At 46.2% G+C, this 21,247-nt stretch overlaps 1 protein-coding gene across 1 annotated transcript in view; it reads left to right on the top strand.

Annotated features, from left to right (window-relative positions):
• The first annotated feature begins 4,410 nt into the window (after positions 1 to 4,410).
• The window catches only part of GALNT17 (polypeptide N-acetylgalactosaminyltransferase 17), a 2,143,439-nt gene continuing 2,126,602 nt past the window's right edge, over positions 4,411 to 21,247 (top strand). The window contains exon 1 of the mRNA XM_069614885.1: positions 4,411 to 5,950. Within this exon, the coding sequence (XP_069470986.1) occupies positions 5,713 to 5,950 (238 nt within the window). The 5' untranslated portion in view covers positions 4,411 to 5,712. The remainder of the gene's footprint in view (positions 5,951 to 21,247) is intronic.

The following is a 21,247-nucleotide window of genomic DNA, read 5'->3' as shown; positions in this document are numbered from 1 at the left end:
CTTGTCACTGTAAAGCCAGCGGCCGTTTCGGGTCTTGGCTACCTGAGTTTGACAGGTGTTCTCTAATTCATACCCATACTTCTCGGATTGTGCTCCCAATGTAAACGTTGTCAAAAATGCATATTATAACATATACTATGAATTTAGACCTAGTTTTGTTTCAATTCCTTCATGGTATGCAAAGGTGATGGTAGGTGGGTTGAGCATATTTACATACACTGCATGATCCACATTTGTGGAAGCCAACATGTTTTACCTTGAGCCAATCACTCGCAGTCATCGCACCCGTTTGAGGTTTGAGGAATGAGGGACATACTTTGTTTCTGAGGGTGGTTGCCCTGGTAATTATGAACTTCGGTTGGGCTTCAATATATTGTTCGAGATCAGGATCAAGAGATAGGAGATGCCATTGTTTCTTCAGCATACCATATATCTGATTGCTATTGTGAGAGTATTTGGTAATAAAGTTGACTCCCTTACATTCAGCATTAGGACCCTTCTTTTTAGGTTTTAGCATACCTTCCCTCTGAATAGAATGGATCTAAACCCGTGCATTTAGGCTACATGCTTGTGAACACCCTCGTTCGATAAACGCGTGGCTGAGCAAATCGCATTCCTGTTCATAGGTCTCTTTTGAAATGCAGTTCATTTTAGCTCTAAAGAATTCCCCAACTGGGATGTTGTCAATGGTGTTTTTTCTATGACAGCTAGTGTCAAGCAGTGTTAAGTTAATTTCAGTGGCTTTTCTAAAGGTTTTGATCATTAATTTCCCATGTTCAATGTATATTTTGAGGACAAAAAATCAATAGTGCTTTGGTCCACACTCCCTGGGAATTCTAAACCAAAAATATTGTTGTTCAGATGACCTAAAAATGTATAAAAATTGGCCTCACTTCCATTCCAGAGTAGCAGGACATCATCTATGTATCTCTTCCAGAGTTTGATCTCATCATAAAACACATTGTTGTTACAGTCATACTGGCTCTCGAAATAGCCCATGAAAAGATTGGCTAGTGATGGGATGTATTTCGCTCTCATCGCCACCCCTTTGTTCTGTACGTAATATTAATAATTGAAAAGACATTGGTTCTGATCCAAGGTGAATAAAAAAAAAACTTTGATCATATCCATGTGTTGGGTGTGTGATGCAGAGAAATCCTGGTATTCATGATCTAATGTATGGCTCTCCAAATGGTGCTCAATTGAAGTATATAACACTTTAACATCTAGCTCGGCTAGAAAGTATTGTGCTTCCCATTGGAGATCTTGTAGGATTTGCAGGATTTCTGTGTAGTCCCTCAAATACAACATAAGTGACAGGACTAGTCCTTTAATGGCCACATCAGTATATTCAGAGAGATCTTCGGTTGCCCATCCCAGCCCACTCATTATCGGGCGTACCTATGGCAGTTGGACAAATTGTTTGTCTACCTTCAGGAGAAAATACATAGTGGGTAATTTCTCGTCACTCGTTAGGAGACCCTTCCTATACTATTCTTGTGTAAGGTCTAGAAGTTCCTTGACTGTCTGTGCGGTGGGGTTACTTCTCAATTTGGTGCAGCATCCTGGGGTCGCAAGATGTCAATTTGCCATTTTAATATAGTCATTTTTATTGAGAATGACAATATCGTCTCACTTATCTTCCTCTATTATAACAATTGTGTTATCATTGACAAAAGTTTTGAGGGATTGCCTTTCAGAATGACTCAAATTCTCTTTCTTACTTTCAAATCCCTGCTTGACTTGATCCATATGTTTATGAATGTCTGAAGAAGGTTTCGATGACACTCTCCAAAGCTGTTGGGGGAGTGAATTAAGACCTCTTTTTCAGTTCTTCCAGTTCAAAGTTTCTGTGGTCTACACCTAATTCCTGGCATATTTGTTCCTTTGTCTGCGAAGGATCGGTGGTGAGTGACAGTAGTAGGTGGGTATTTTCAATATGTGCAATTGTGAGGTTGCTTGCTGGCTCTAATAATTCTTGCAGTTGAAAGGTTTTAACCTTGTTGTGAAAACACTTTTTTTTAAAATTTGAGTTTCCTCACACATTTGTAAAGATCTATCTGGAATTTGATCATATCCGTTCTTGTGGTGGGTGCGAAGGATAGTCCCCAGTTTGGTAATGTCATCTCATCTGCAGAGAGCCCCTATCTGATAAATTTATAACTAGGTCCTTTGTACTGTTTTGCCCGATTATGTCCTTGTGTATGACTGAGTCAATCTTTTGGTGTGATCTTGCCCTCCACTTGCAATGCATATCTGGAGAATAACAAACATGCAAATGTTATATGGAAAGTTTTATGAGAGGAAGAGAGAGAGGGAGACTGAGAGAGAGATAGAGAGAGAGAGAGAGAGAGAGAGAGAGAGAGAGCGAGAGAGAGAGAAGGAGAGAGCTTGCTGATATCAAACCACACATCAGCAACTTGTTCAGACTGATGGTTCAATTTTCTAGATCTGATCAAAGAGCAGTTCTTTGATTTTAGGAAATGGTATGGGCTTCTTGCTAACTGTTGCAGTGCTTGCCCTCTGAACTCTCTCTGGGGCAAGCAATCCCCTGGGAAACCCAATCGCTAACAATGTTAATACCCTTTTAATGGAATTGTCTTAAAATCTGGGCAGCAGCACGAACATGAGAAATGCATAAATTGGTTCCCATGGCTTCGAATCTCTCTCATCCTCTTCCAGTGTAAACCGTGCAGGAATCCCTCCTCACCTCTTCTCTTCCTCTCACCTTTGCTTGTACTCTTTGGGCCTGATTTACAAAGCGTTTTCCAATGGGATTGCACCATTGCAAAATGCTTTTGTAAATGAGGCCGTTAGTTTCTCTGCTATCCTTCTTCGTTTGCCCCCTCACTCGTTGTTCACTCCGCTCTCACCCTTTATTGTGTGAACTTCCTCTTGCTATTCCTTGATGACACTCTCTCACCTGCTCCATCACTGACAAACTCCATTGGCACACCTTCGCCCACTCCCTCTCTTGCTGACTCTGTTTCCAAACTCCCTTGCTCACTATTTCTTCTCCTCTTACTCCCATGATTGCACTCTCTCTCTTTCTATCGCTTTCACTCTCTTTCTTGCTACCACTTGCACTCTTTGCACTCGATTGCTAGAACACATACCCTCTATCTTGCTATTGCATTCACTCTTTGCACCCTAGCTACTACTTGCACTCTCTCTCTTGTTATCACTTGCACTCTTTGCACTCTCGCTAGTACTTGCTCTCTCTCTCTTGCTATCGCTTGCACTCTCTCTCTTGCTACCGCGTGCTCTCTCTCTTGCTACCACTGCACTTTCTTGCTAGAACTTATACCCTCTCTCTTGCTACCGCATGCACTCTTTGCACTCCCGCTACTACTTGCACTCTCTCTCTTGTTATCACTTGCACTCTTTGCACTCTCGCTAGTACTTGCTCTCTCTATCTTGCTATCGCTTGCACTCTCTCTTGCTACCGCGTGCTCTCTCTCTTGCTACCGCTTGCACTTTCTTGCTAGAACTTATACCCTCTCTCTTGCTACCGCATGCACTCTTTGCACTCCCGCTAGTACTTGCTCTCTCTCTCTCTTGCTAGCGCTTGCACCCTCGCTAGGGCTTTCACTCTCTCACTTGCTATCTGATGCCTATAAACCACAGAAAATGCCACAGGTAGGGACACTGCCAGTTGATCGTTTCTTGAGCTTGTGGGCCAATTCCTGCACGTGCTCTTTTCAGCCCGTACTAATGTTCTTTTGCAGCCCTTCTGATGTAGGAATAAAATGAGAACGGTACCCTCGTGCACTTATACAACAGCTCAGTGGGATGAGTGACTGCTACTGATATGTATCTGTAACAGGCAGATCTCCGCATTTCAGTTGTTAAAATTAGTACCATTTTCACTATGGATTCGTGTGGTTATTATAGCGCCGCCTTTTATGCAAGAGCTAAGGGGTGATTCATTTTGTGGTGTGTGCACTCCAACTACAGTTTATCCTGTAACGGTGGACTGTGGCAAGAGCGGGCACAGCAGGGCAGTCCCCGGGCACGTAATGATAGTATGTGTGAAGACCTCCTCTGAGTACTTCAATACTTGCAGATCGGAAGTATGTGTACGACGGCAGAAAGTTTATTTTTATTTTGGATATTTTACTGGCGCAAACATATCACACATGTCTGATGATACATTATTTCTGGTAATATCGCTCAGTGTGTTCATGCGCCAGATGCATCAATCTGCGCGCAAGCTATCAATCAGCCGTCCTAATGTTTTGGTGTGAGGTGAATTGCCTAACACCGGCATCATAGAGAAGGCGGTCAAATGAAAGTCGTTGAGACCGAATATGACATCTCACTTTTTATATTACTCCCAAGTAGCAGGAGTGTGAGTGTACGTCCTTCACAAAACGCCACCATTTGCATTTAAGAAATAACCATGCATTCGGAGCACACGGATCCAGATTCCTGTGCAGGTTTTCCTTGCAGCCCGTCTGTAGTCATGCTAAAGGGAGCCAGTCTGTAAACGGCAGAATGACTTCGCTCACGAATGATCGCCGAGCAGAGATGGGGGCGCAGTACAGGGATCTACCGAGGGTGCGAGGCATGGCCATCCAGAAGCAGAGCAAGGGCACCCTGCTGACTTGATTACCTCCCGCCCCTGACACTCGGGGTCGCCGGCTTACCCTGAGTTCCGAGGAGGCGGGGAGGCAGAGATGCAGCCGATGTCCACCGCCGTTCGGACACAAGTGCGATGCTGATGCGGGGGAACCGGTCCGGCGTGTTCGAGAGAGAGCATCTTTGCCGCATTGTCAATTTCACTGCGTTCGTCACTTTCTGGCTTTGCACTTGTCAGTTTCTCTTTGCGGGCAGCAGGATAGCTGTTGGCAGCTGTGCACCAAAAATGTCCACCCTGGCTGCTCTGCCATCTCCCCGGAGGCTGTGACCGTGCCCCCGCTGCACTGGGGAATCACGCATCTCAGACATGCTTGCGGTAGGACCGTTTCTGTTCATTTGGCTTCTACGTTGATGGGGAGCCGCTCTCCCCCAGCTGTCCCACTTGCCTGAAAGGAGAGGGCATCAACGAAGCATCACCGTCTGCTGCTGCTGCTGCGAAAGAATGCCCGAGTCGACGCTGCTGTCAGCAAACCTCCTGGTAGACAAAGTGCGTTTGAAGGTGTTTCCATTCTGCCTGGCTGGATTCGGTGGATTGTTGCAAGTGGCTAACTCGTTCTGAGCCTCTAAAATGCCAACTTGAAATGCACAGATATACGACCTTTGCAATCCAGTGCATGCAGTTAATTTGCCTTAAAGTCGGCCCTGGTGCAGCAAGCATGCCTGTCTGTGCAGCCTTTGTGAGTGGCGTTCCCCACAACACAATAGCATGCTGGCAACATTTTTACGTTTGATTACGTGTTCGGGCACTGGATGAATCGCAATCAGATGGCGAGCAACGTGCTTCTTGGCCGAGCCGTCTGAAAGATTGAAAAACTTTCAGCCCTCGTATCCTGCCCCTCTGCTCGCTTCGTTAAACCTGCAATGGGCTAGCCAGTCTGGATTTGTGTGTCCGCTTCGGTGTTAGCGTTAGCCATAGCACTGGTCCATGCAGGACACTCCCTTTAAGGACACCTGTGTACACAGGTATGTGCACTTGCCTGGCCACTCCCAGTGGCCAAGGGATTGCGAGAGGAAACCTGGTGATTAACTTATTTGCAGAAAGGAACTGAACTAGCCACATTCGGGAGTTTGATGGCTTCCCGGCGCAGGGTCAAGGTTCTGCTCATCCTCAACCTGGTCGCAGTGACCGGCTTTGTCCTCTTTTTGGCCAGGTGTGGACCAATCACGGGGAAGAGCGGAGAGTCGTTCCACGAGATCCATCCCAGGTCCGAGATGGCCAACTTGACCAGCCATGGGCCCAGTCCTGTCCAGGAGGCAGTACTGAAAAGGCTTTCCCTCCTGGAGGACATTGTCTACAGGCAACTGAACGGTAGGGCTGCATGCTATCCTGCTCTCCAAGGTGTGCTTAGAACTGCATTACCAAGGAAGAGGCACTAGAATAGACGAGGAGAATTACAAAAGTTAAGGCATCAAGTTATTCCAGAAAGTGAGATCTTACACCATGGAGCTCTGTAACATATGTGTTAGCCTAAGTATAGAGTTTTTAAGGGCCTTGCTGGGCCAGCAGTAGTGGTAGCCTTGGAATTATGATTTTGCATGCCTGTATTTTTTCTAAATTCTTAGGTAATCCCAAAATAATGTATAACTATTGGCATTCAATTTATTTTGCCCATCAGTGTTTGCTCTTTTAGTGATAGGATGTTGGTACCTGCAGTTTGATTCTTCTATGTGAAATGATATTTTCGTGTTTCCTTGTATCAATCTGGACCCTTCCCACCGGGTGGTTGCCAAGATTCTAACAAATAGGGCATATTAAAGCACCAGCTCAGGGGCTCTTTGCAAAATGTGATTGCTTATGTCAGAATACGCTATATTTCCGGGTTCCGGACCATCCTGTAAATCAATCGTGAGCACATTGCTTTGGGAAATGAGACACAAACAATTCATCTAAATCTATGTTAAACAATTATAACTTGCTAATACTTTGCTCAGGTGAAGATACTGAGACCATGGGATTGAGGAAAGTTACATTTCAATGTCAGGTCGTGCCCTAACTTCCATCATTTATTTAGCAAAATTAATTTTAGAAGTGGGACTTGCAAAAAACCTTTGCGTTTGTTGTATACCATTCAAAGACTGGTAAGCTACTTGGGAGAGTTGTTTAAACACTGTGTATAATTTTGAGTAATGATTCAAAAAGGACCAGAAAACTTCAACCAAAGTTGTGTATTTCATAGATTTTAAAACATTTCACTCTTTGGATGCAATTCTCCATTCATTGTCTAAATTCTGCAGCGCTCCTCCTTACCTCCAATTTCAACAGCAGCAAGTTGGTTATGACCTAAAAGTCTTTGACCTGTCCCCTCTTGGCGACCCCTTCCACAGCTAGCGGCCATCACTAGGCTACTAATCTGCGGCTTGGGCAATGTGAATGGCTCTCTCATGTTTTATGTTGACTGCTGCAGGCCTTGTCTGGTAAGTAGTGCAGGCAGATGCAGGGTTTCATCGTCATTTCCACAGGCCATTATTTGGGAACAACTCCTCTCTGGGCATGGCCATAGACGCAGAACATGCAGTGCATGGCTACAGGTCATGCTGGGCTGGGGGGCCCGAGTTATATGACGAACGTTCGTTATTGCTAAACTCAGCATGTTCACTGAAAATACTTTCGTGAAAGGGCATTTTGGTTCTCTGCTAAGCTTAGATTGTAGCCTATGTTAACACACATTCAAAATTAACGCAAACATATTCAGTTGAAGTAAAACAATAGTTGAAATGTAAAGTTTGAAAACCAAAGACACACTTTGGTTAAGGTTATCAGTACAATAATGCCCCCGCCCCTATATGCGCTTGAGTGGTTGTCTGGTGGGAGAACCGCGGCTAATGGGACTTGTGTGTTTTTTTGCGGCACTGGCGCTGTCTCTCTTCCATATGCTTCAGGATCAGGGCTGGACTCAGCTGATGGCTCTCTTAGATCTGTCTGGTGTCAAGGTGGTCGTTGCTTGGATCATGCAGCACTATGCTGACACATAGGGATCGGCTACAAGTAGTTGGTGGCTGTGGGTCTGTCTCAGGGTTTGTTCTAACTGGGTGTGAAGAAATGGATGCACTTTAACATTACACTTCCAGGATGGAAGTGCAAGGTTGAAATTCATGGCTGCCCTTTCTCAACGTGGTGGCTTTGCGTGCTTTCCTTATTGTGTTACCAGTCGGCACCTATTATTTTTGACTGTTGAAAGGAAAAGTTTACATCAAAACTCTTCCTTTTGTATTTACTGATTTAACTATTTACCAGAGACTACCTGAATACTCATATTCAATCATAACCAGACGGCTGACATTCCACAGGCTGTTTCTACCATCTGGCTTCTTTCCTGCAGCCTGTAGCCTTTGCTTGTCTGCCCTCCATTCCTTTCTGCTCAATAAGGAGGATGGGCAGGGTGTTGGCAGGGAAGGGTAGCACTTAAGGGCACAGATCCAGGGAAGGCAATCAACCTGAGTTCTGTAATTTACATCATTGTCAAAACCAATATGACCATTACTCAAGAGTGGCATTCACAGGGCAGCACGTGCAAACGTGATCAAAGAGTAGTGGTAGCCTGACCCAGGGGTCATGGCCATAGGCCATGGGTGCCTTGATAGCATTACCCACATATAGCCACCTTTTCTCAGAGTGCTAGGTTTAAGGCAATGCCATGTCCTTACTATTTATGTATTTTAAGTTTGGGCTATAAGGTGGCGCTGAAAGTGCTACCTTAAGAGACAAAACTGTTGTCATTAATATACAAGCTTCAAATATGGCCTTTGAAAGTGGGTCTGTAATGCTTTCCCAATGGGGATGACAGTTTTGGGAGGGATACACAGTTGTAATTCCACTAGCCAATGTACTCCCTCCCTATGGCTAATATCACCCATTCCTGCCCGTCTCGGAACTCTTTGATTTTGAGTGAGATCTACCAAGGAGGCAGCCATCTTGGATGACTGTCTCTACGCTCTCTGGAAACAAGCCGGCCAACTTTGAATGGTAAATATACCATGCCTCTTCCTATCTGGACACACAGTTCAAAACTGTTGGCTTTGGAAATGCGTGTTTTTCCGGATGCTACCTTGCTATTTATTTTTCTCTTTACTGGACCCTTCCTAAATTGAATAGTCTTTTCTGTTAGTTTCCTAGCCCATTTCATTGCCTGGAGGCAAGCAACAATGGCTGCATGGAGAGACCTAAAATCAGCGTTTCTATCGAACATTCTTTAAAAAGGTGGCATACAATACTCAGTCATTTCACATTCCAATAAAGAAAACCAACGGAAAAGAAACTAGAACAACGCTGAACCTACATGGCGAAGAGGCGTGGCTTTTGGCTGGTAAACCAATGAAAGACTTGAGGGGAGTAACTGAGCCATTTTATTGGTTGATGATCTTCCAAATGGGCTGTTACAGTATGAACGCTGCCACATACATGCATGAAGATGCCCAGCGGACAGCAGGTGCATTCAGTGTACAAGGTCGGTCTGGCTCAGGAAAGATGCAGTGCAGTGTGCATAGGTGGGCGACAGCCCTGATATTTATCATTTATTTTAACTTGTTTTAACATCCTTAGGGCTGCTGACTTTTTGACCTACTGCACATCATCTCTGTGCCAAGTTTAATAGCACACGTGCAGTTTTTTAAAGTGCATTCGTGTTTGATGCAGCTCCATTATTCAGCAGTGTGTGGTGCCCATATGCGCGTACTTCTAAGCGCTGCACCACTCCATGTCTTTGGAATGCAAGCTTGCAGCCCCCCAAGTTGTGCCGAGGTCTCTGCGGAAGATGCATTATTCAGCGTTTTGCTTTGTGCAGAGCAACTCTTTGACTGGGTAGCAGCGGAAGATAAACAATTAAGCAATCATTGTTTTAATGTCATTTTAAAAAAGGTCTTCTTTCCCAACGGATGTTTTCGGTAGTAACCTTGCACCCGTCTTGCAAACCGTTTCACAGACATTTCCAAATGTATACGAATATGTGTCAAAAAGTCACCTTTCTTGGCAACTTCGAACTGCTGCAGAACTCTTTGCCTTTTGCAAACCTTTTCTTGCTTGCCTCACATTTTTTAAATTATGTTGCAGCTGTCTAGCATTATTTGTAAATCCGTCTCATGGCAAGGGTAGTTTCAGTATAACACAATCGCAAGCACACTGTACATGTTTATTCGGCTGTGCAGGCTACATACCACGAGCTGCTTTTTTTTTGTTTTTACTGTGTGCAAAACCACAGCACTTCAGTAAATGAATGCACCCACACGCATCATGGCACGCACACAGCACGACCTCACTCAGTGACTGCTATGGTTTACACGTAGCGGCACATTATTGTAAAAAGGGGCGAAACAAAACGTACATATCAGGGGGAGGTGGGCTCACCTTTCAAATGTTGGGAGGGGCAAACATATTTATATGGAATCATCTCATCTGTACACCCACTCCCTCCTTCCCTGCAGCTCTCTGGCCTGCCTCCCTTGGCCCCCTCCCTGCTCCTACCTGCAAGGCAAAAAACCTTGGGGTCATCTTCGACTCCACACTCTCCTTCTCTCCTCATATTTCTGACGTCGCTAAGAAGTCACACTACCAGCTGCACCTCCTCAGAGGTATTCTTCCCTTCCTCTCCTTCCCCCAGAAGCTCACTGTCTCCCGAGCCCTGGTTCTCTCGAAGCTGGATTACTGTAACAGCCTCTATCTTAATCTGCCTGCCTCCACTCTCCGCCCTCTGCAACTCATCCAGAACAGAACTGCGAGACTTGTCCTTGGCCTCAAGCCCAGGGACCGTATCTCTCCAGGACTGAAATCTCTACACTGGCTCCCAGTGGCTGCGAGGATTAAGTTCAAAACCCTCTGCATTGTCCACAAGGCCTTCTGGGGCCTGGGTCCTAAATACCTTCAACTCTCTCTTCCCAAATATCTTCCTTCCCGAGCCCTTCGCTCATCCGCCTCCAACTCCCTCAGGGTCAGCCGCTTCTCGAAGCAACGAGCTGGGGGTAGATCTCTCTCCGCGGCAGGGGCCTCCCTCTGGAACAGCCTTCCTGCCTCCCTGAAACTTGAGGAGAACCATCTCCGGTTCCGGAAGCACCTCAAAACCTTCCTCTTTGCTTCTGCTTTCTCTCTCCCTCTCCCCTGCTGAACAGCTAATATCCTTCACTGAAACTGCACTGATTCTGCAACTGGACCACTCTTAACGGCCTCGGTCCTGGGCCCAGCCACTCTCCACTTGCACTGATGCACTGGAACCCCTCTGCACTGCGGGACTGTCTCTGTATTCCTACAGCCCCCCCCTTTCCCAGCACTTGTTCTGCTCTTACCTTGCACTTGCCACCAGCTGGCCCTATTTATTTATTACTTTACGCCACTTACCTTGTACTGCACTTTCCCCCTCCCCTTCCCCTTGCACTTTTCCCCCTCCCCCACCCCTGCACTTGCGCGATCTGAATGACACCTGGCCTAGTAGGATCGTTGTCTGTCTCCCCTTGTTCCTCCCCTCCCTGCCTCATCGCGTTTTGAAACACCTGTGTATAGGCGCGTTACAAATGCCATATCATATCATATCATATCATCTAACTTTTGTACGAGTGCTAATGAGGCTATTCTAGTTCAGCTACAATGTTACAAGCAATTAACTCTCTCCTTTGAGTCTGAAAGGACATACTTTAGGACTGCTGTGAGAATGAGCGGTCCCCTGTCCCCGCTCTACCCTTCCAATCACTCCCCAGGTATGCAAGTACTGACCCCACATCACAATTTCAATTACCTTAAAATGTTTGCATATGAATGCAGTTGCTAACAATTAAATGCTTTACTAGTAATTACAGGGCCTTTGTTAACAGGGAAGCCCAGGCACCGTTTAACATCTGTGCCCTGTTCTGTCCGGTCACAGCTCTGTAGGTCAGCCAATCGAGTCAACATAGCCCAAGGAAATTTCAGTGGGGGTGGTGGAGAAACCTGAGGCCCAGACAGCCCTTTGGTTTTACACCATTGCTTTTACATAATGATTATAGCCCACGTATTTGTTTCTCCAAAAAATAATTGTTATATATAGGCCTACACCGACCAATAGCCAGGGAAATAGGGCAATGCTAGGCCCTTCTGATTATCTTTGGCTATTAGTTTTCAGCATGAAGTATTGCCCTGGAGTAAAGGGTGGAGGGAGAGGGCATGCGAAGAAGGGCACACACTTGTGGGTGTTGTTTGACTACATACCAACCGTTGACTGTACAGGGCTAGGCCATTTCCTATGGTTATTTCCAGCCACTGCCTGCCTGTTTCAGCCCAAAACACATCCTCCTGGAATCTCTTTTTTTGCTAGCTTTTTAAAGCAGTAAGATCAAATGTTGTGCTGTAAGTGCATGCCAGTGTTATTTCAAAGCAGTCTTCACAGTTAATGGCTTAGTTGAAGCTATAAACACGATATGGGTGTTATAAAAATTACTTAAGCATACATGCCTTCAGCCAGTTGAGTTATTAGCAGTTTGTGTGTCCTTGCACTGAACTACTGTTAAAAACAAGGATTGGAAAGCCAAACGTTTGGGCTTTTGTATTGTTATTAGATAGGCATTTGCCAGGCACTGTTTTGACATGCTCCGGTAATGCACCATTTTATAGCTGTTACAAAATACCTATATCATTCCCCCACAAAAGCCCAAACAGTTGGCTTTGCCACTGCTTGTTTTACATATGAACATGTTGATCCAAAAGGAAACAAGTCAATACCTTAAGTAGGCTGAAAAATGCATTTATTTTCGAGCTTTCATGGCATTCACCTCTTTCCTGGGTAGAACTGGAATTAAGCATTTGAGAAACAATACAGCTTAAAAAGCCTCGTATTTGAGTATTTGTGCCTGTCTGTCATCACTGAAAAGGGGAAAGATTAAATTAACCACAGCTATTAAATAACAACTTCTTGATAATCAGTTCCAAAAAAATTAAAAATATATGTTTTGGACTCCTCCTGTACTTAGAGTTATGGTTCCACTTTGTCATCAAGCATATCTTCACATGTTAATAACACTTCTTACATCTAGGAAACTGTACACCTTAGATTGTTGAGAGGGCTTCATATTAGCCCATACCCAAAACCATCACATGTGTGTTTTAATATAAAAAGGCATAACAAAAATACCCTACCACACTCACCTGATTTCTGTAGCCACTAGATGCAGAGAACGAGATTCATCGTAATGGGAGGCAAGTGCCATTATGATATCAGGATCAATTCATACACACGTGTTGCTCAGAATGCTGCATACCTAACCACACCAGCAGGCATTTGGACCATACAGCTGACGCTATATTGAAGTAAAAAATACCTGCCAGACAGATCTAGTTTAGATTAGCTCCCTTCTGGACGAACAGACATTTCTGTCAGTCGTATTGGGAGAGGACTAGGATCAATTCTTTTGTTTTGTGGTGGAATGTTCTGACGAGCAATGATGCATGCCTCTTCGTAGATTTTTACTGATTGATTTAGGAGAGACCACCAACTTAACAATCTCTTTATATAGGTGCTCTTGTTCACGTACTGTTCATTTATATCACATTTGTACTTGAAAATGATCACCGGCCGTTCTAGACAATGAAATCACAATTGTAGTATGCAAACTATTTTATGTGGCAAAAATGTTTTTCTTTTAAACAAAGCCCACCTAATCTGAAAACATTACAACCCTGGCAACTTAAAGATGTAATACAAATGCGTTGAGTCTATGATTCATTCAGAAATGATGCACCAATAAAATAGAAGACCTGTGCCTCAAAAGTCTATGGGCCAGATTCATGGAAGTGTTTTATAATGGCGCAATCCCATAGAAAAACGTTGCATGAATCAGGCCCTATGTATTGTTTCATTCCTTTAACACCTTTAATCTTTTTGTATGATTCACTGACAGTTTCTCATGTTGGGATGTGTTGTTAAGTCACAATATCTCTAGATCATAAGCAGCCCTATCGATTAGTACAACCCGACCACCTTTATCAGCGGGTTTGCTATAGAATATTCAGACCTTGCCCCTCTTCTCCTGTCATATTGGCTCTTCTGTAGGTATGCTTCTAGAGGGCTCCTGTGTTGCATCCAAAACACAATTCTGAAAAGTTAAATTTTCCAGTGGTAAGGAGGGGACTGTGGGATTAAAGATTAAACAGGATCTTAATCTTGTGTTGTTAGGAGGAGGGAAACCAGTTTTATCATGAAACAAAATTTAAGACTAAAAAGTCTGAAGAATTTGCACAGGTCAGTCTATGGGCCTCATTACGACCCTGGCGGTAAGTACCGAACATTACCGCCATGGCGTAATTAACGTTTACGCCATGGCCGGATGCCGTAAAATGCGGCTCATTCCGACCCATCGCGCATGAGCATTACGCCATGGCGGTAATGTCAAGAACGTGATGGCGTAAAAGACCCCAAAACGGCCCCTACCGGCATCGTACGCTGCGCAAGGTGCACTACCGCCACCCATCTTAGTGGTCACCGCAATTAGCGGTGACCGCAATTAGCGGTCCCCGGAAATAAGCGGAAGCGGAAGTAGCGTCATTGCGGCGGAACGGGAAAGAGCACGGCGGCCATCTTTAAAAACACAATCCATTGCCATCCTCCCCAACCATAACACATCTGACCCTGAGACCCATCCAAACCCATCACACACCCAAATACCTACCTAAAAATGCCCAAAGTCGTGAAGAAGGCATGCGATCGGCAGTGCCAGGAACGCTTCTCCCGTGAGGAACTAAGCATGCTGGCGGAGACACTCCAGGACAATGCGGCGGTGGTGTTCTCCACCGAAATGACCAGGGTGGCGATTGCAAAAAAGAAAGCCATATGGGCCCTGGTGGCACAGCGGGTCAGCGCGGTTGGGACCATACCCCGCAACCCACAGCAGTGCAGGAAGCGGTGGGATGACCTGAGGCTCCGCGTCCGAAGCATCATCTCCGCCAATCTCAACCTGGCCCAGGATCCGGGGGAGGATCTGACTCCCCAATAAAACTCCAACCATGGGAGGAAATATGTGCCAGCACAATAGGCATGGAAAGCATCAAAGGTGTAGGAGGGATGGAAAGAGGAGCGCCGACATCAGGCGATGAAGGTAGGTGCCCCAAATCAAGACATGCTATAGTCACTGACGTCCATTAATGTGTAGCACAATGTTGCCCTAGAGTGTAAATGCAACACATCAGCTGGACACTGCCCACAGCCACATGCGACCTCCACCCTGTACACATGTAGCATGCACACCCTAACTGCAGACACCCAGATACCTCCATCCATCATCCACACAGAAAGGAGACAACCTGCATGCCCCTGCCTCAAATGTGCTTCATCTAGAACCAAAATCTGGTGAATCATTGCCATTCCAATGTCCGCAGACCCATCAATAACGCTATCCTTCCTTTGCCCCACCACAGGCTCCGAATCCAACCACGAGGATAAGGACACCCCTGCCACAAAAGCAGCCAAGAGGGCCAGGACCACCATGCATAGACCCTCCACCTCAGCTGCAGTGAGGAAGACATCGCAGCAGGCAGAATCATCTGCCAGCACACAGGACGGGCGACCGACAGGCACCCCAGCAGGCAGCATGCCAGCACCTGCAGCACCACACGTCCCCACAATCTTGGCCACTGAAGGCACCGTTTCTGCAGGGAGCAGCAGCATAGGGGAAACTGCTGCCATAGCAGCATGCTCAGACACTGACACTGATGAGCCCGATGTAGGACGCCCCACTGAGCAGCTTAATTCCCCCTGTCTGTCCCGGGGCAGTCCCCATGAGGATCCCACACAGGGGCATCCAGGAGAAGAGGACTGGCCTCCCACCCCATGCCCTGCAGAAAGTCTGCAGGAGGTGAGCAGCCCCTTCGCGACACCATCTGGAATGGGCATGGCCCAGCAGAGTGAACTTTCCCTTGAGGAGATTGTTTTACGTCAGCAACAACTGTCCACGCTCCTCAATGAGCATGCTGCGGAATGTGGGGGGGCTAGGGCAGCCATAGAACAATCTAAGGAGACCCTAAGGGGCGAAATAGAGCGGAGTACGGAGACCCTGAGGGCTACAATGGAGTCCACCTCAAGGGACATTTGCTGGGAACTTGCCACCATGGGCCGTGTGCTCACAGAGCTGTCCCACACCATTCAGGACATGTGTGCCCGTGAGCAGCCAGGGACATCCTCCGCTGCAAGTTCTGCCCAGAGCAGCCCTGTCCGACGATCAGGACGGAACCTGCGCTCCATAGGCAGGGGTGCCCCGGGGGCCGGGAGAGGGGGCATGCAATAGCGTGTGCCCACTGTCACAGGCATCTTTAGCCACTCACAGGGTGTGTGTTGGGGTGTTCAGGGGGGAGGGGGAGGGGGTGTGTTGGGGTGTTCAGGGGGAGGGGGGAGGGGGTGTGTTGGGGTGTTCAGGGGGGAGGGGGGAGGGGGTGTGTTGGGGTGTTCAGAGGGGAGGAGGGAGGGGGGAGGGGGTGTGTTGGGGTGTTCAGGGGGGAGGGGGTGTTGCACAACAATTTACAATTGAAATACACATTTTCTTTTTTCCCATATCAAATGTGTGGACATTGTGTATGTGTGCTTTATTGGTGTACAGTCCACAGTGTGCATGTCCCAGAGACACACAGTGCCCCAAGTGCCGTCTCCATGTGATACACACCAGCCGTGTGTGCTAGCATTGATGATATCTTGACGCATTTCACGCCCCTCCTGTGCATCGCCTCCTCCATGAGGTGCGGCCCCATCTGCACCCTCCTCATCCTCATCGTCAGGTGGTTGCATTTCTGCGTCAGGGGCACATTTGGTCTGACGCACATATTGTGTAGCATGACACATGCCATGACCATCTTTGCCACCTTCTCATGGCGGTACAGGAGTGCACCACCAGACCTGCTGAGGCAGCGAAACCGTGCCTTCAATAGGCCGAATGCCTGCTCATTGACCACACGGGTACGTGTATGTGCACGGTTGAAGTCCTCCTCGTGCTGGTTCTGTGCGTTCGGACTGGTGTAAGGAGCCACCTCTTCAGGGGATAGCCTGCATCACCTGTATGTGGGCGAGAATGTATGTGTCAGTCATGACGTCTAATTCAGAACATGTGCCACCATGGCTTGCATCCAAATATTACTTTGAACCACTTCTAAGTGCACCAAGTGCACTAATTGATTCACACTATGCGACCGGTATATGCTCATGGCTCTCATGGCCTGTTTTGCATGCCATCAACCAACGTATGCAGAGGGCTCGAGTGCCTTGTGAGTGCCCATCCACTGTGTTCGTTCATGCCGTTTGTTTTGGTGGCCTGGCACGTGTCCTGTGATGTCAATGCTCACATCATTGCAACATTGCTGTCGGCCTCATCATGACCCCAGTGAGCAATACTGATGTTGATAGGGACATTTTGGGCGCCTTGCTGTCTGTGTAATGGTGTGTTGATGTTTCTGTCCGTCATGTGCCTGCTTCGTGAGCAGTTATGGGGGACAGGCCTTTCGGTTGATGGTGTTTGTTGATGTGCATGTAGGTGCATTTCGTTGAAGTCAATGTGGTCTGAATTGGTACAATGCACTTGCAGATGGTTGTGTCATGGTTGGGACACAACCTCATTCACATGGTAGGGCTGCATACATCAGGTATTGGGTTTACTGGTGTTGGGTGTAGTTTGGGTTGCTTTAGGGTATGATCTGGCTCCGTTGTCTCTGCTACTTTCAGCCAGGTGGAGTATGCATCATTCCTCCCCCCCTTTCAGCCAGGTGGAGTATGCATCATTCCTCCCCCTTTCAGCCAGGTGGAGTATGCATCATTCCCCCCCCTTTCAGCCAGGTGGAGTATGCATCATTCCCCCCCTTTCAGCCAGGTGGAGTATGCATCATTCCCCCCCTTTCAGCCAGGTGGAGTATGCATCATTCCCCCCCTTTCAGCCAGGTGGAGTATGCATCATTCCCCCCCCTTTCAGCCAGGTGGAGTATGCATCATTCCCCCCCTTTTCAGCCAGGTGGAGTATGCATCATTCCCCCCCCCTTTCAGCCAGGTGGAGTATGCATCATTCCCCCCCCTTTCAGCCAGGTGGAGTATGCATCATTCCCCCCCCTTTCAGCCAGGTGGAGTATGCATCATCCCCCCCCCCTTTCAGCCAGGTGGAGTATGCATTGGTACGTCGTTCACCTACCCACTTCACATTTCCATGGTCATGACATTAGACTCACCGAGTAGCCAGAATCGTGGGCCTGCATGTTGCTCCATATAGCGTGGTATTGTGGAGTTCCCCAGGACCATTGAGTCATGGGTTGATCTGGGGAATCGGGGACAACAATGATCTGGGGAATCGGGGACAACAATGTGTGATGATCTTGTTGGAGTCACAGACCATTTGCACGTTGATTGAGTGGAATTGTTTCCGGTTGCGGTACGGTACCTCCATGGCACGTGGAACCACCAATTCAACATGGGTGCAGTCGATGGCACCAATGCAACCAGGTATGCCGGCTAGTGCATGGAAACCCACTTTGGTGTTTGCAATCTCCTGGGCAGTCCGTGGTAATGAGATGTGGTCGTCTGTGTGCTTGAGGAGGGCATCGAGCACTTGGATAAGCGTACGTGAGAATAATGGTTGTGAAATGCCATGCAAGTGCCCCACTGTGTGCTGGTAGGTGCCTGTGGCCAGGAAGTGGAGTACAGACACTACCTTCAGTAGGGGTGGGATGGTGGTTGGTGTTTCTATCATGCTGACGATGTCGTTGTGTGTCATGTCTACTATGGCGGTGATGGTGTCCCGGTCCAAACGGTACAGGGTGTGGATCTGCTCAGCGGTGAGGTTGAATGGACTGGGATTGGGGGCTGCCTGCGTGGTGGCACTGGCTGTGCTTGTGGGGCTTGCTGGCCCTGCCTTGCCCTCCTTCTCCTCCTGCGTCTCCTCTGTTCTGCCTGTTGTTGTTGTTTTTGTTGTTGTAGCACTTGCATTGCTATCAGGTCCTCCAGCCCCAGCATTGCTAGTCCTATTGGTATCATTGTGGAGTGTGACTGGGTGTGGGAAGGGGTGGGGTGTGCTCTTTTTGTACTTCCTGAGTCTGTATTGCCTCCACCTGTGCTGTTCCTGTGCACCTGTGGCAGCTGGATTCACTTTACATGGCCATTTACGGTTAGTTCGCAATGGCGTAATTAGCACCATGGCGGTAAGGAACTTAACCAGCTTTAGGTGCATGTCCGCTTGGGTCGGCATTCGCGTGCCTTTCCGCCATGCCGGTAATTACGGTGTGGGAGGTCGCGTGTGCACGTCCTTGGAGCAGTTAGCGGCAGCGTTAACTACGATGCCGCTAATGGCATCGTAGTTAACGGTCACGGGTCAGAATCGGACCTGGCGGAAAACTATGGCGGTAATCATTTACCGCCATCGTTTTTCACTTAGCGCCAGGGTCGTAATGAGGCCATATGTCTCAACTGGATCTTCTCACTGAACAGAGACAGCACAATGTCGTTTTACACTCTGATTTCTTTTAGTATGAGAATATGTTTTGCCAAATTTGCAATAGGTGTTGTGAAGTCTGTACTCATTGTGGTTGTCTGTTGTTGCACCGTTTGGTAAACACACTCTGATCAATTGGAGTGCATCTACATCCTTTTCCCACTTTGTCCTTAGAAAAGCTGTTGTTGAGCTTGTGAGGCACATGACATCTATGGAGGTGGATATCTCTGATGTCCTTCCAGATAATTCCCACTGGAGATGTTTGATGTGTCTGAGAAAGTTCCAAACATATTTCCATCATTTTAATTCCTTCTTGCTCTCTGATTCTGTTGATTTTGAAGATTCTGTTCTTGATATTATTCAGGGTGCAAACATGTGTATGTTTATTATTTGCTATTTTCTACATATTTATTTCAGTTTTTAAACATTATCGATAGTGAATTGTTTCATTTTTAAATGGCGTCCTACAGATTTTTTAATTTGTTTTTAGCATATGTTATCGCAGTTTTTTTCTAAAACATATTTTCTTGTTCCTGTGACTCCTCACCTGGTTCGATTTCCTTCTCTTCATTTTATCAATTATAAATGCAATTCAGTCTCCACCACATGTATTACCTCCCCGTCTGCAATTCAATTTAATTCTGGGGTTATCAATAAAATCTCTGGAAACATTTCATAGTCGAAGGCCTTCTAGAATCCCATCAGTCTTCAAACACTGCAAGTTGAATTTACCGCACAGTTCTGTACTAATCATTTCTGTTTTATTAAGTCTAAGTCATCTCCCAGAGTATGTCTAATTCTTGTCTGTATTGCATCCAAAAAGCTAGATGAACCACTGATCAATTTCGTGTAGTGATCATTGATAAAAAGAGAACATGTTAACATTCGCCATGCCAAACTTAAAAAATGTCAGACATATCAATTTTTGTAAACCTATATCTTATACACAGTCCATATCTGATGATAAGACCCTCATTAACGTACACCAACTCCAACAACCTGTGGGTTTGGCCATCAAAAAACGAAATAGAATAAATTCTATAAATGTCAAATGTAAACATGTGCACACTATTTCTCTATGAACACGTCATCTAATAATACATTGTTGACTGTACAGAAACCATCAGTAACCGGCCCTAAATAAGTAGCATGTTGTTGATTGTTTGCGTTTCTCAGACTTTTAGGAATGTGTACCGGGCACCCCACAATGTTTTTTGTTTTGGGGAATTAATTTAAATGGACTGAGTGTTTATGCCTTACCACTAGCGTTTTAACTAATTCACTCAGGTTTTTGTTGTTGATGAATGTCATGTTTTTGGATATTTCAGCATGTCCTTAATTTTCTGTTTGGTGTGTCAGCATATCTGGAGTTTCTGTGTGGTTGTGATACTTATATTTCCCGAATTGATCTTTAAGTCTGTTTCTGTATGTTTATTTTCTTTTGATATTCTGTGCATGGCTGTGTGGTGAGAGGTCTGTAGTGTAAATTGTGTGTTTACGTACATTTGCCATATAGGTCTGGAAGTCAGTATCTGTTTCCTGTGTTGTGGGGTAGATTCTGCCCCAAGATACACATGAACTGTCTGTGGCTCAGATGAGGCCAAATGGTGCAGAAATATGAAAACACACTGTTGCCAGACACAAGACCAACATGTAATTCTGCTATATCAAGTAAATGGGTGGTGGGTTCAGAAAACGGGGAAAATAACATTACATGGCCCTGAGTATGAATGACAAAGCCCAAAACAAGAGGTCTACTAAAACAGAGCTGCAAGGAGAAATGAGTGCATTCTGCTGCTTGGAAGCAATTCATATTTTAAATAGGAAACCCCATTGACAGAAGTTATTCTAGTGTCCAATTTAATGAAGGTGGTGGATGTATAACCTATGGCACAATTACTGACACAAGTAGCACAAGGAAACCTGAAGAGGAATGTCTTGTATTTAGTGTGCAATGTAAAGCAGATTTACTGTATAAAAATACAGAATGTAAAAGCATCAGGTATTTTGTTGTTCCTAGGAATTGGGCTCAAAACTGGACTCAGCACAAAAGGACTTTACACATGAGATTGAAAGGTCAAGCAGTGATCTTCCCCCTACACTTACAGGACACCTGGGAATTCCCTTGAAACCCCAAAGAGGTAGAAAGGGAGCAGAGATGGTGCCTGATCAAAGTGTATTGGGGTGAACAGATGACCACTGA

This window comes from Ambystoma mexicanum, chromosome 9 (genome assembly GCF_040938575.1).
Source record: "Ambystoma mexicanum isolate Mex_15411 chromosome 9, UKY_AmexF1_1, whole genome shotgun sequence".
Lineage (NCBI taxonomy): Eukaryota > Metazoa > Chordata > Amphibia > Caudata > Ambystomatidae > Ambystoma > Ambystoma mexicanum.
This window is presented reverse-complemented; position numbering and strand designations above follow the sequence as displayed.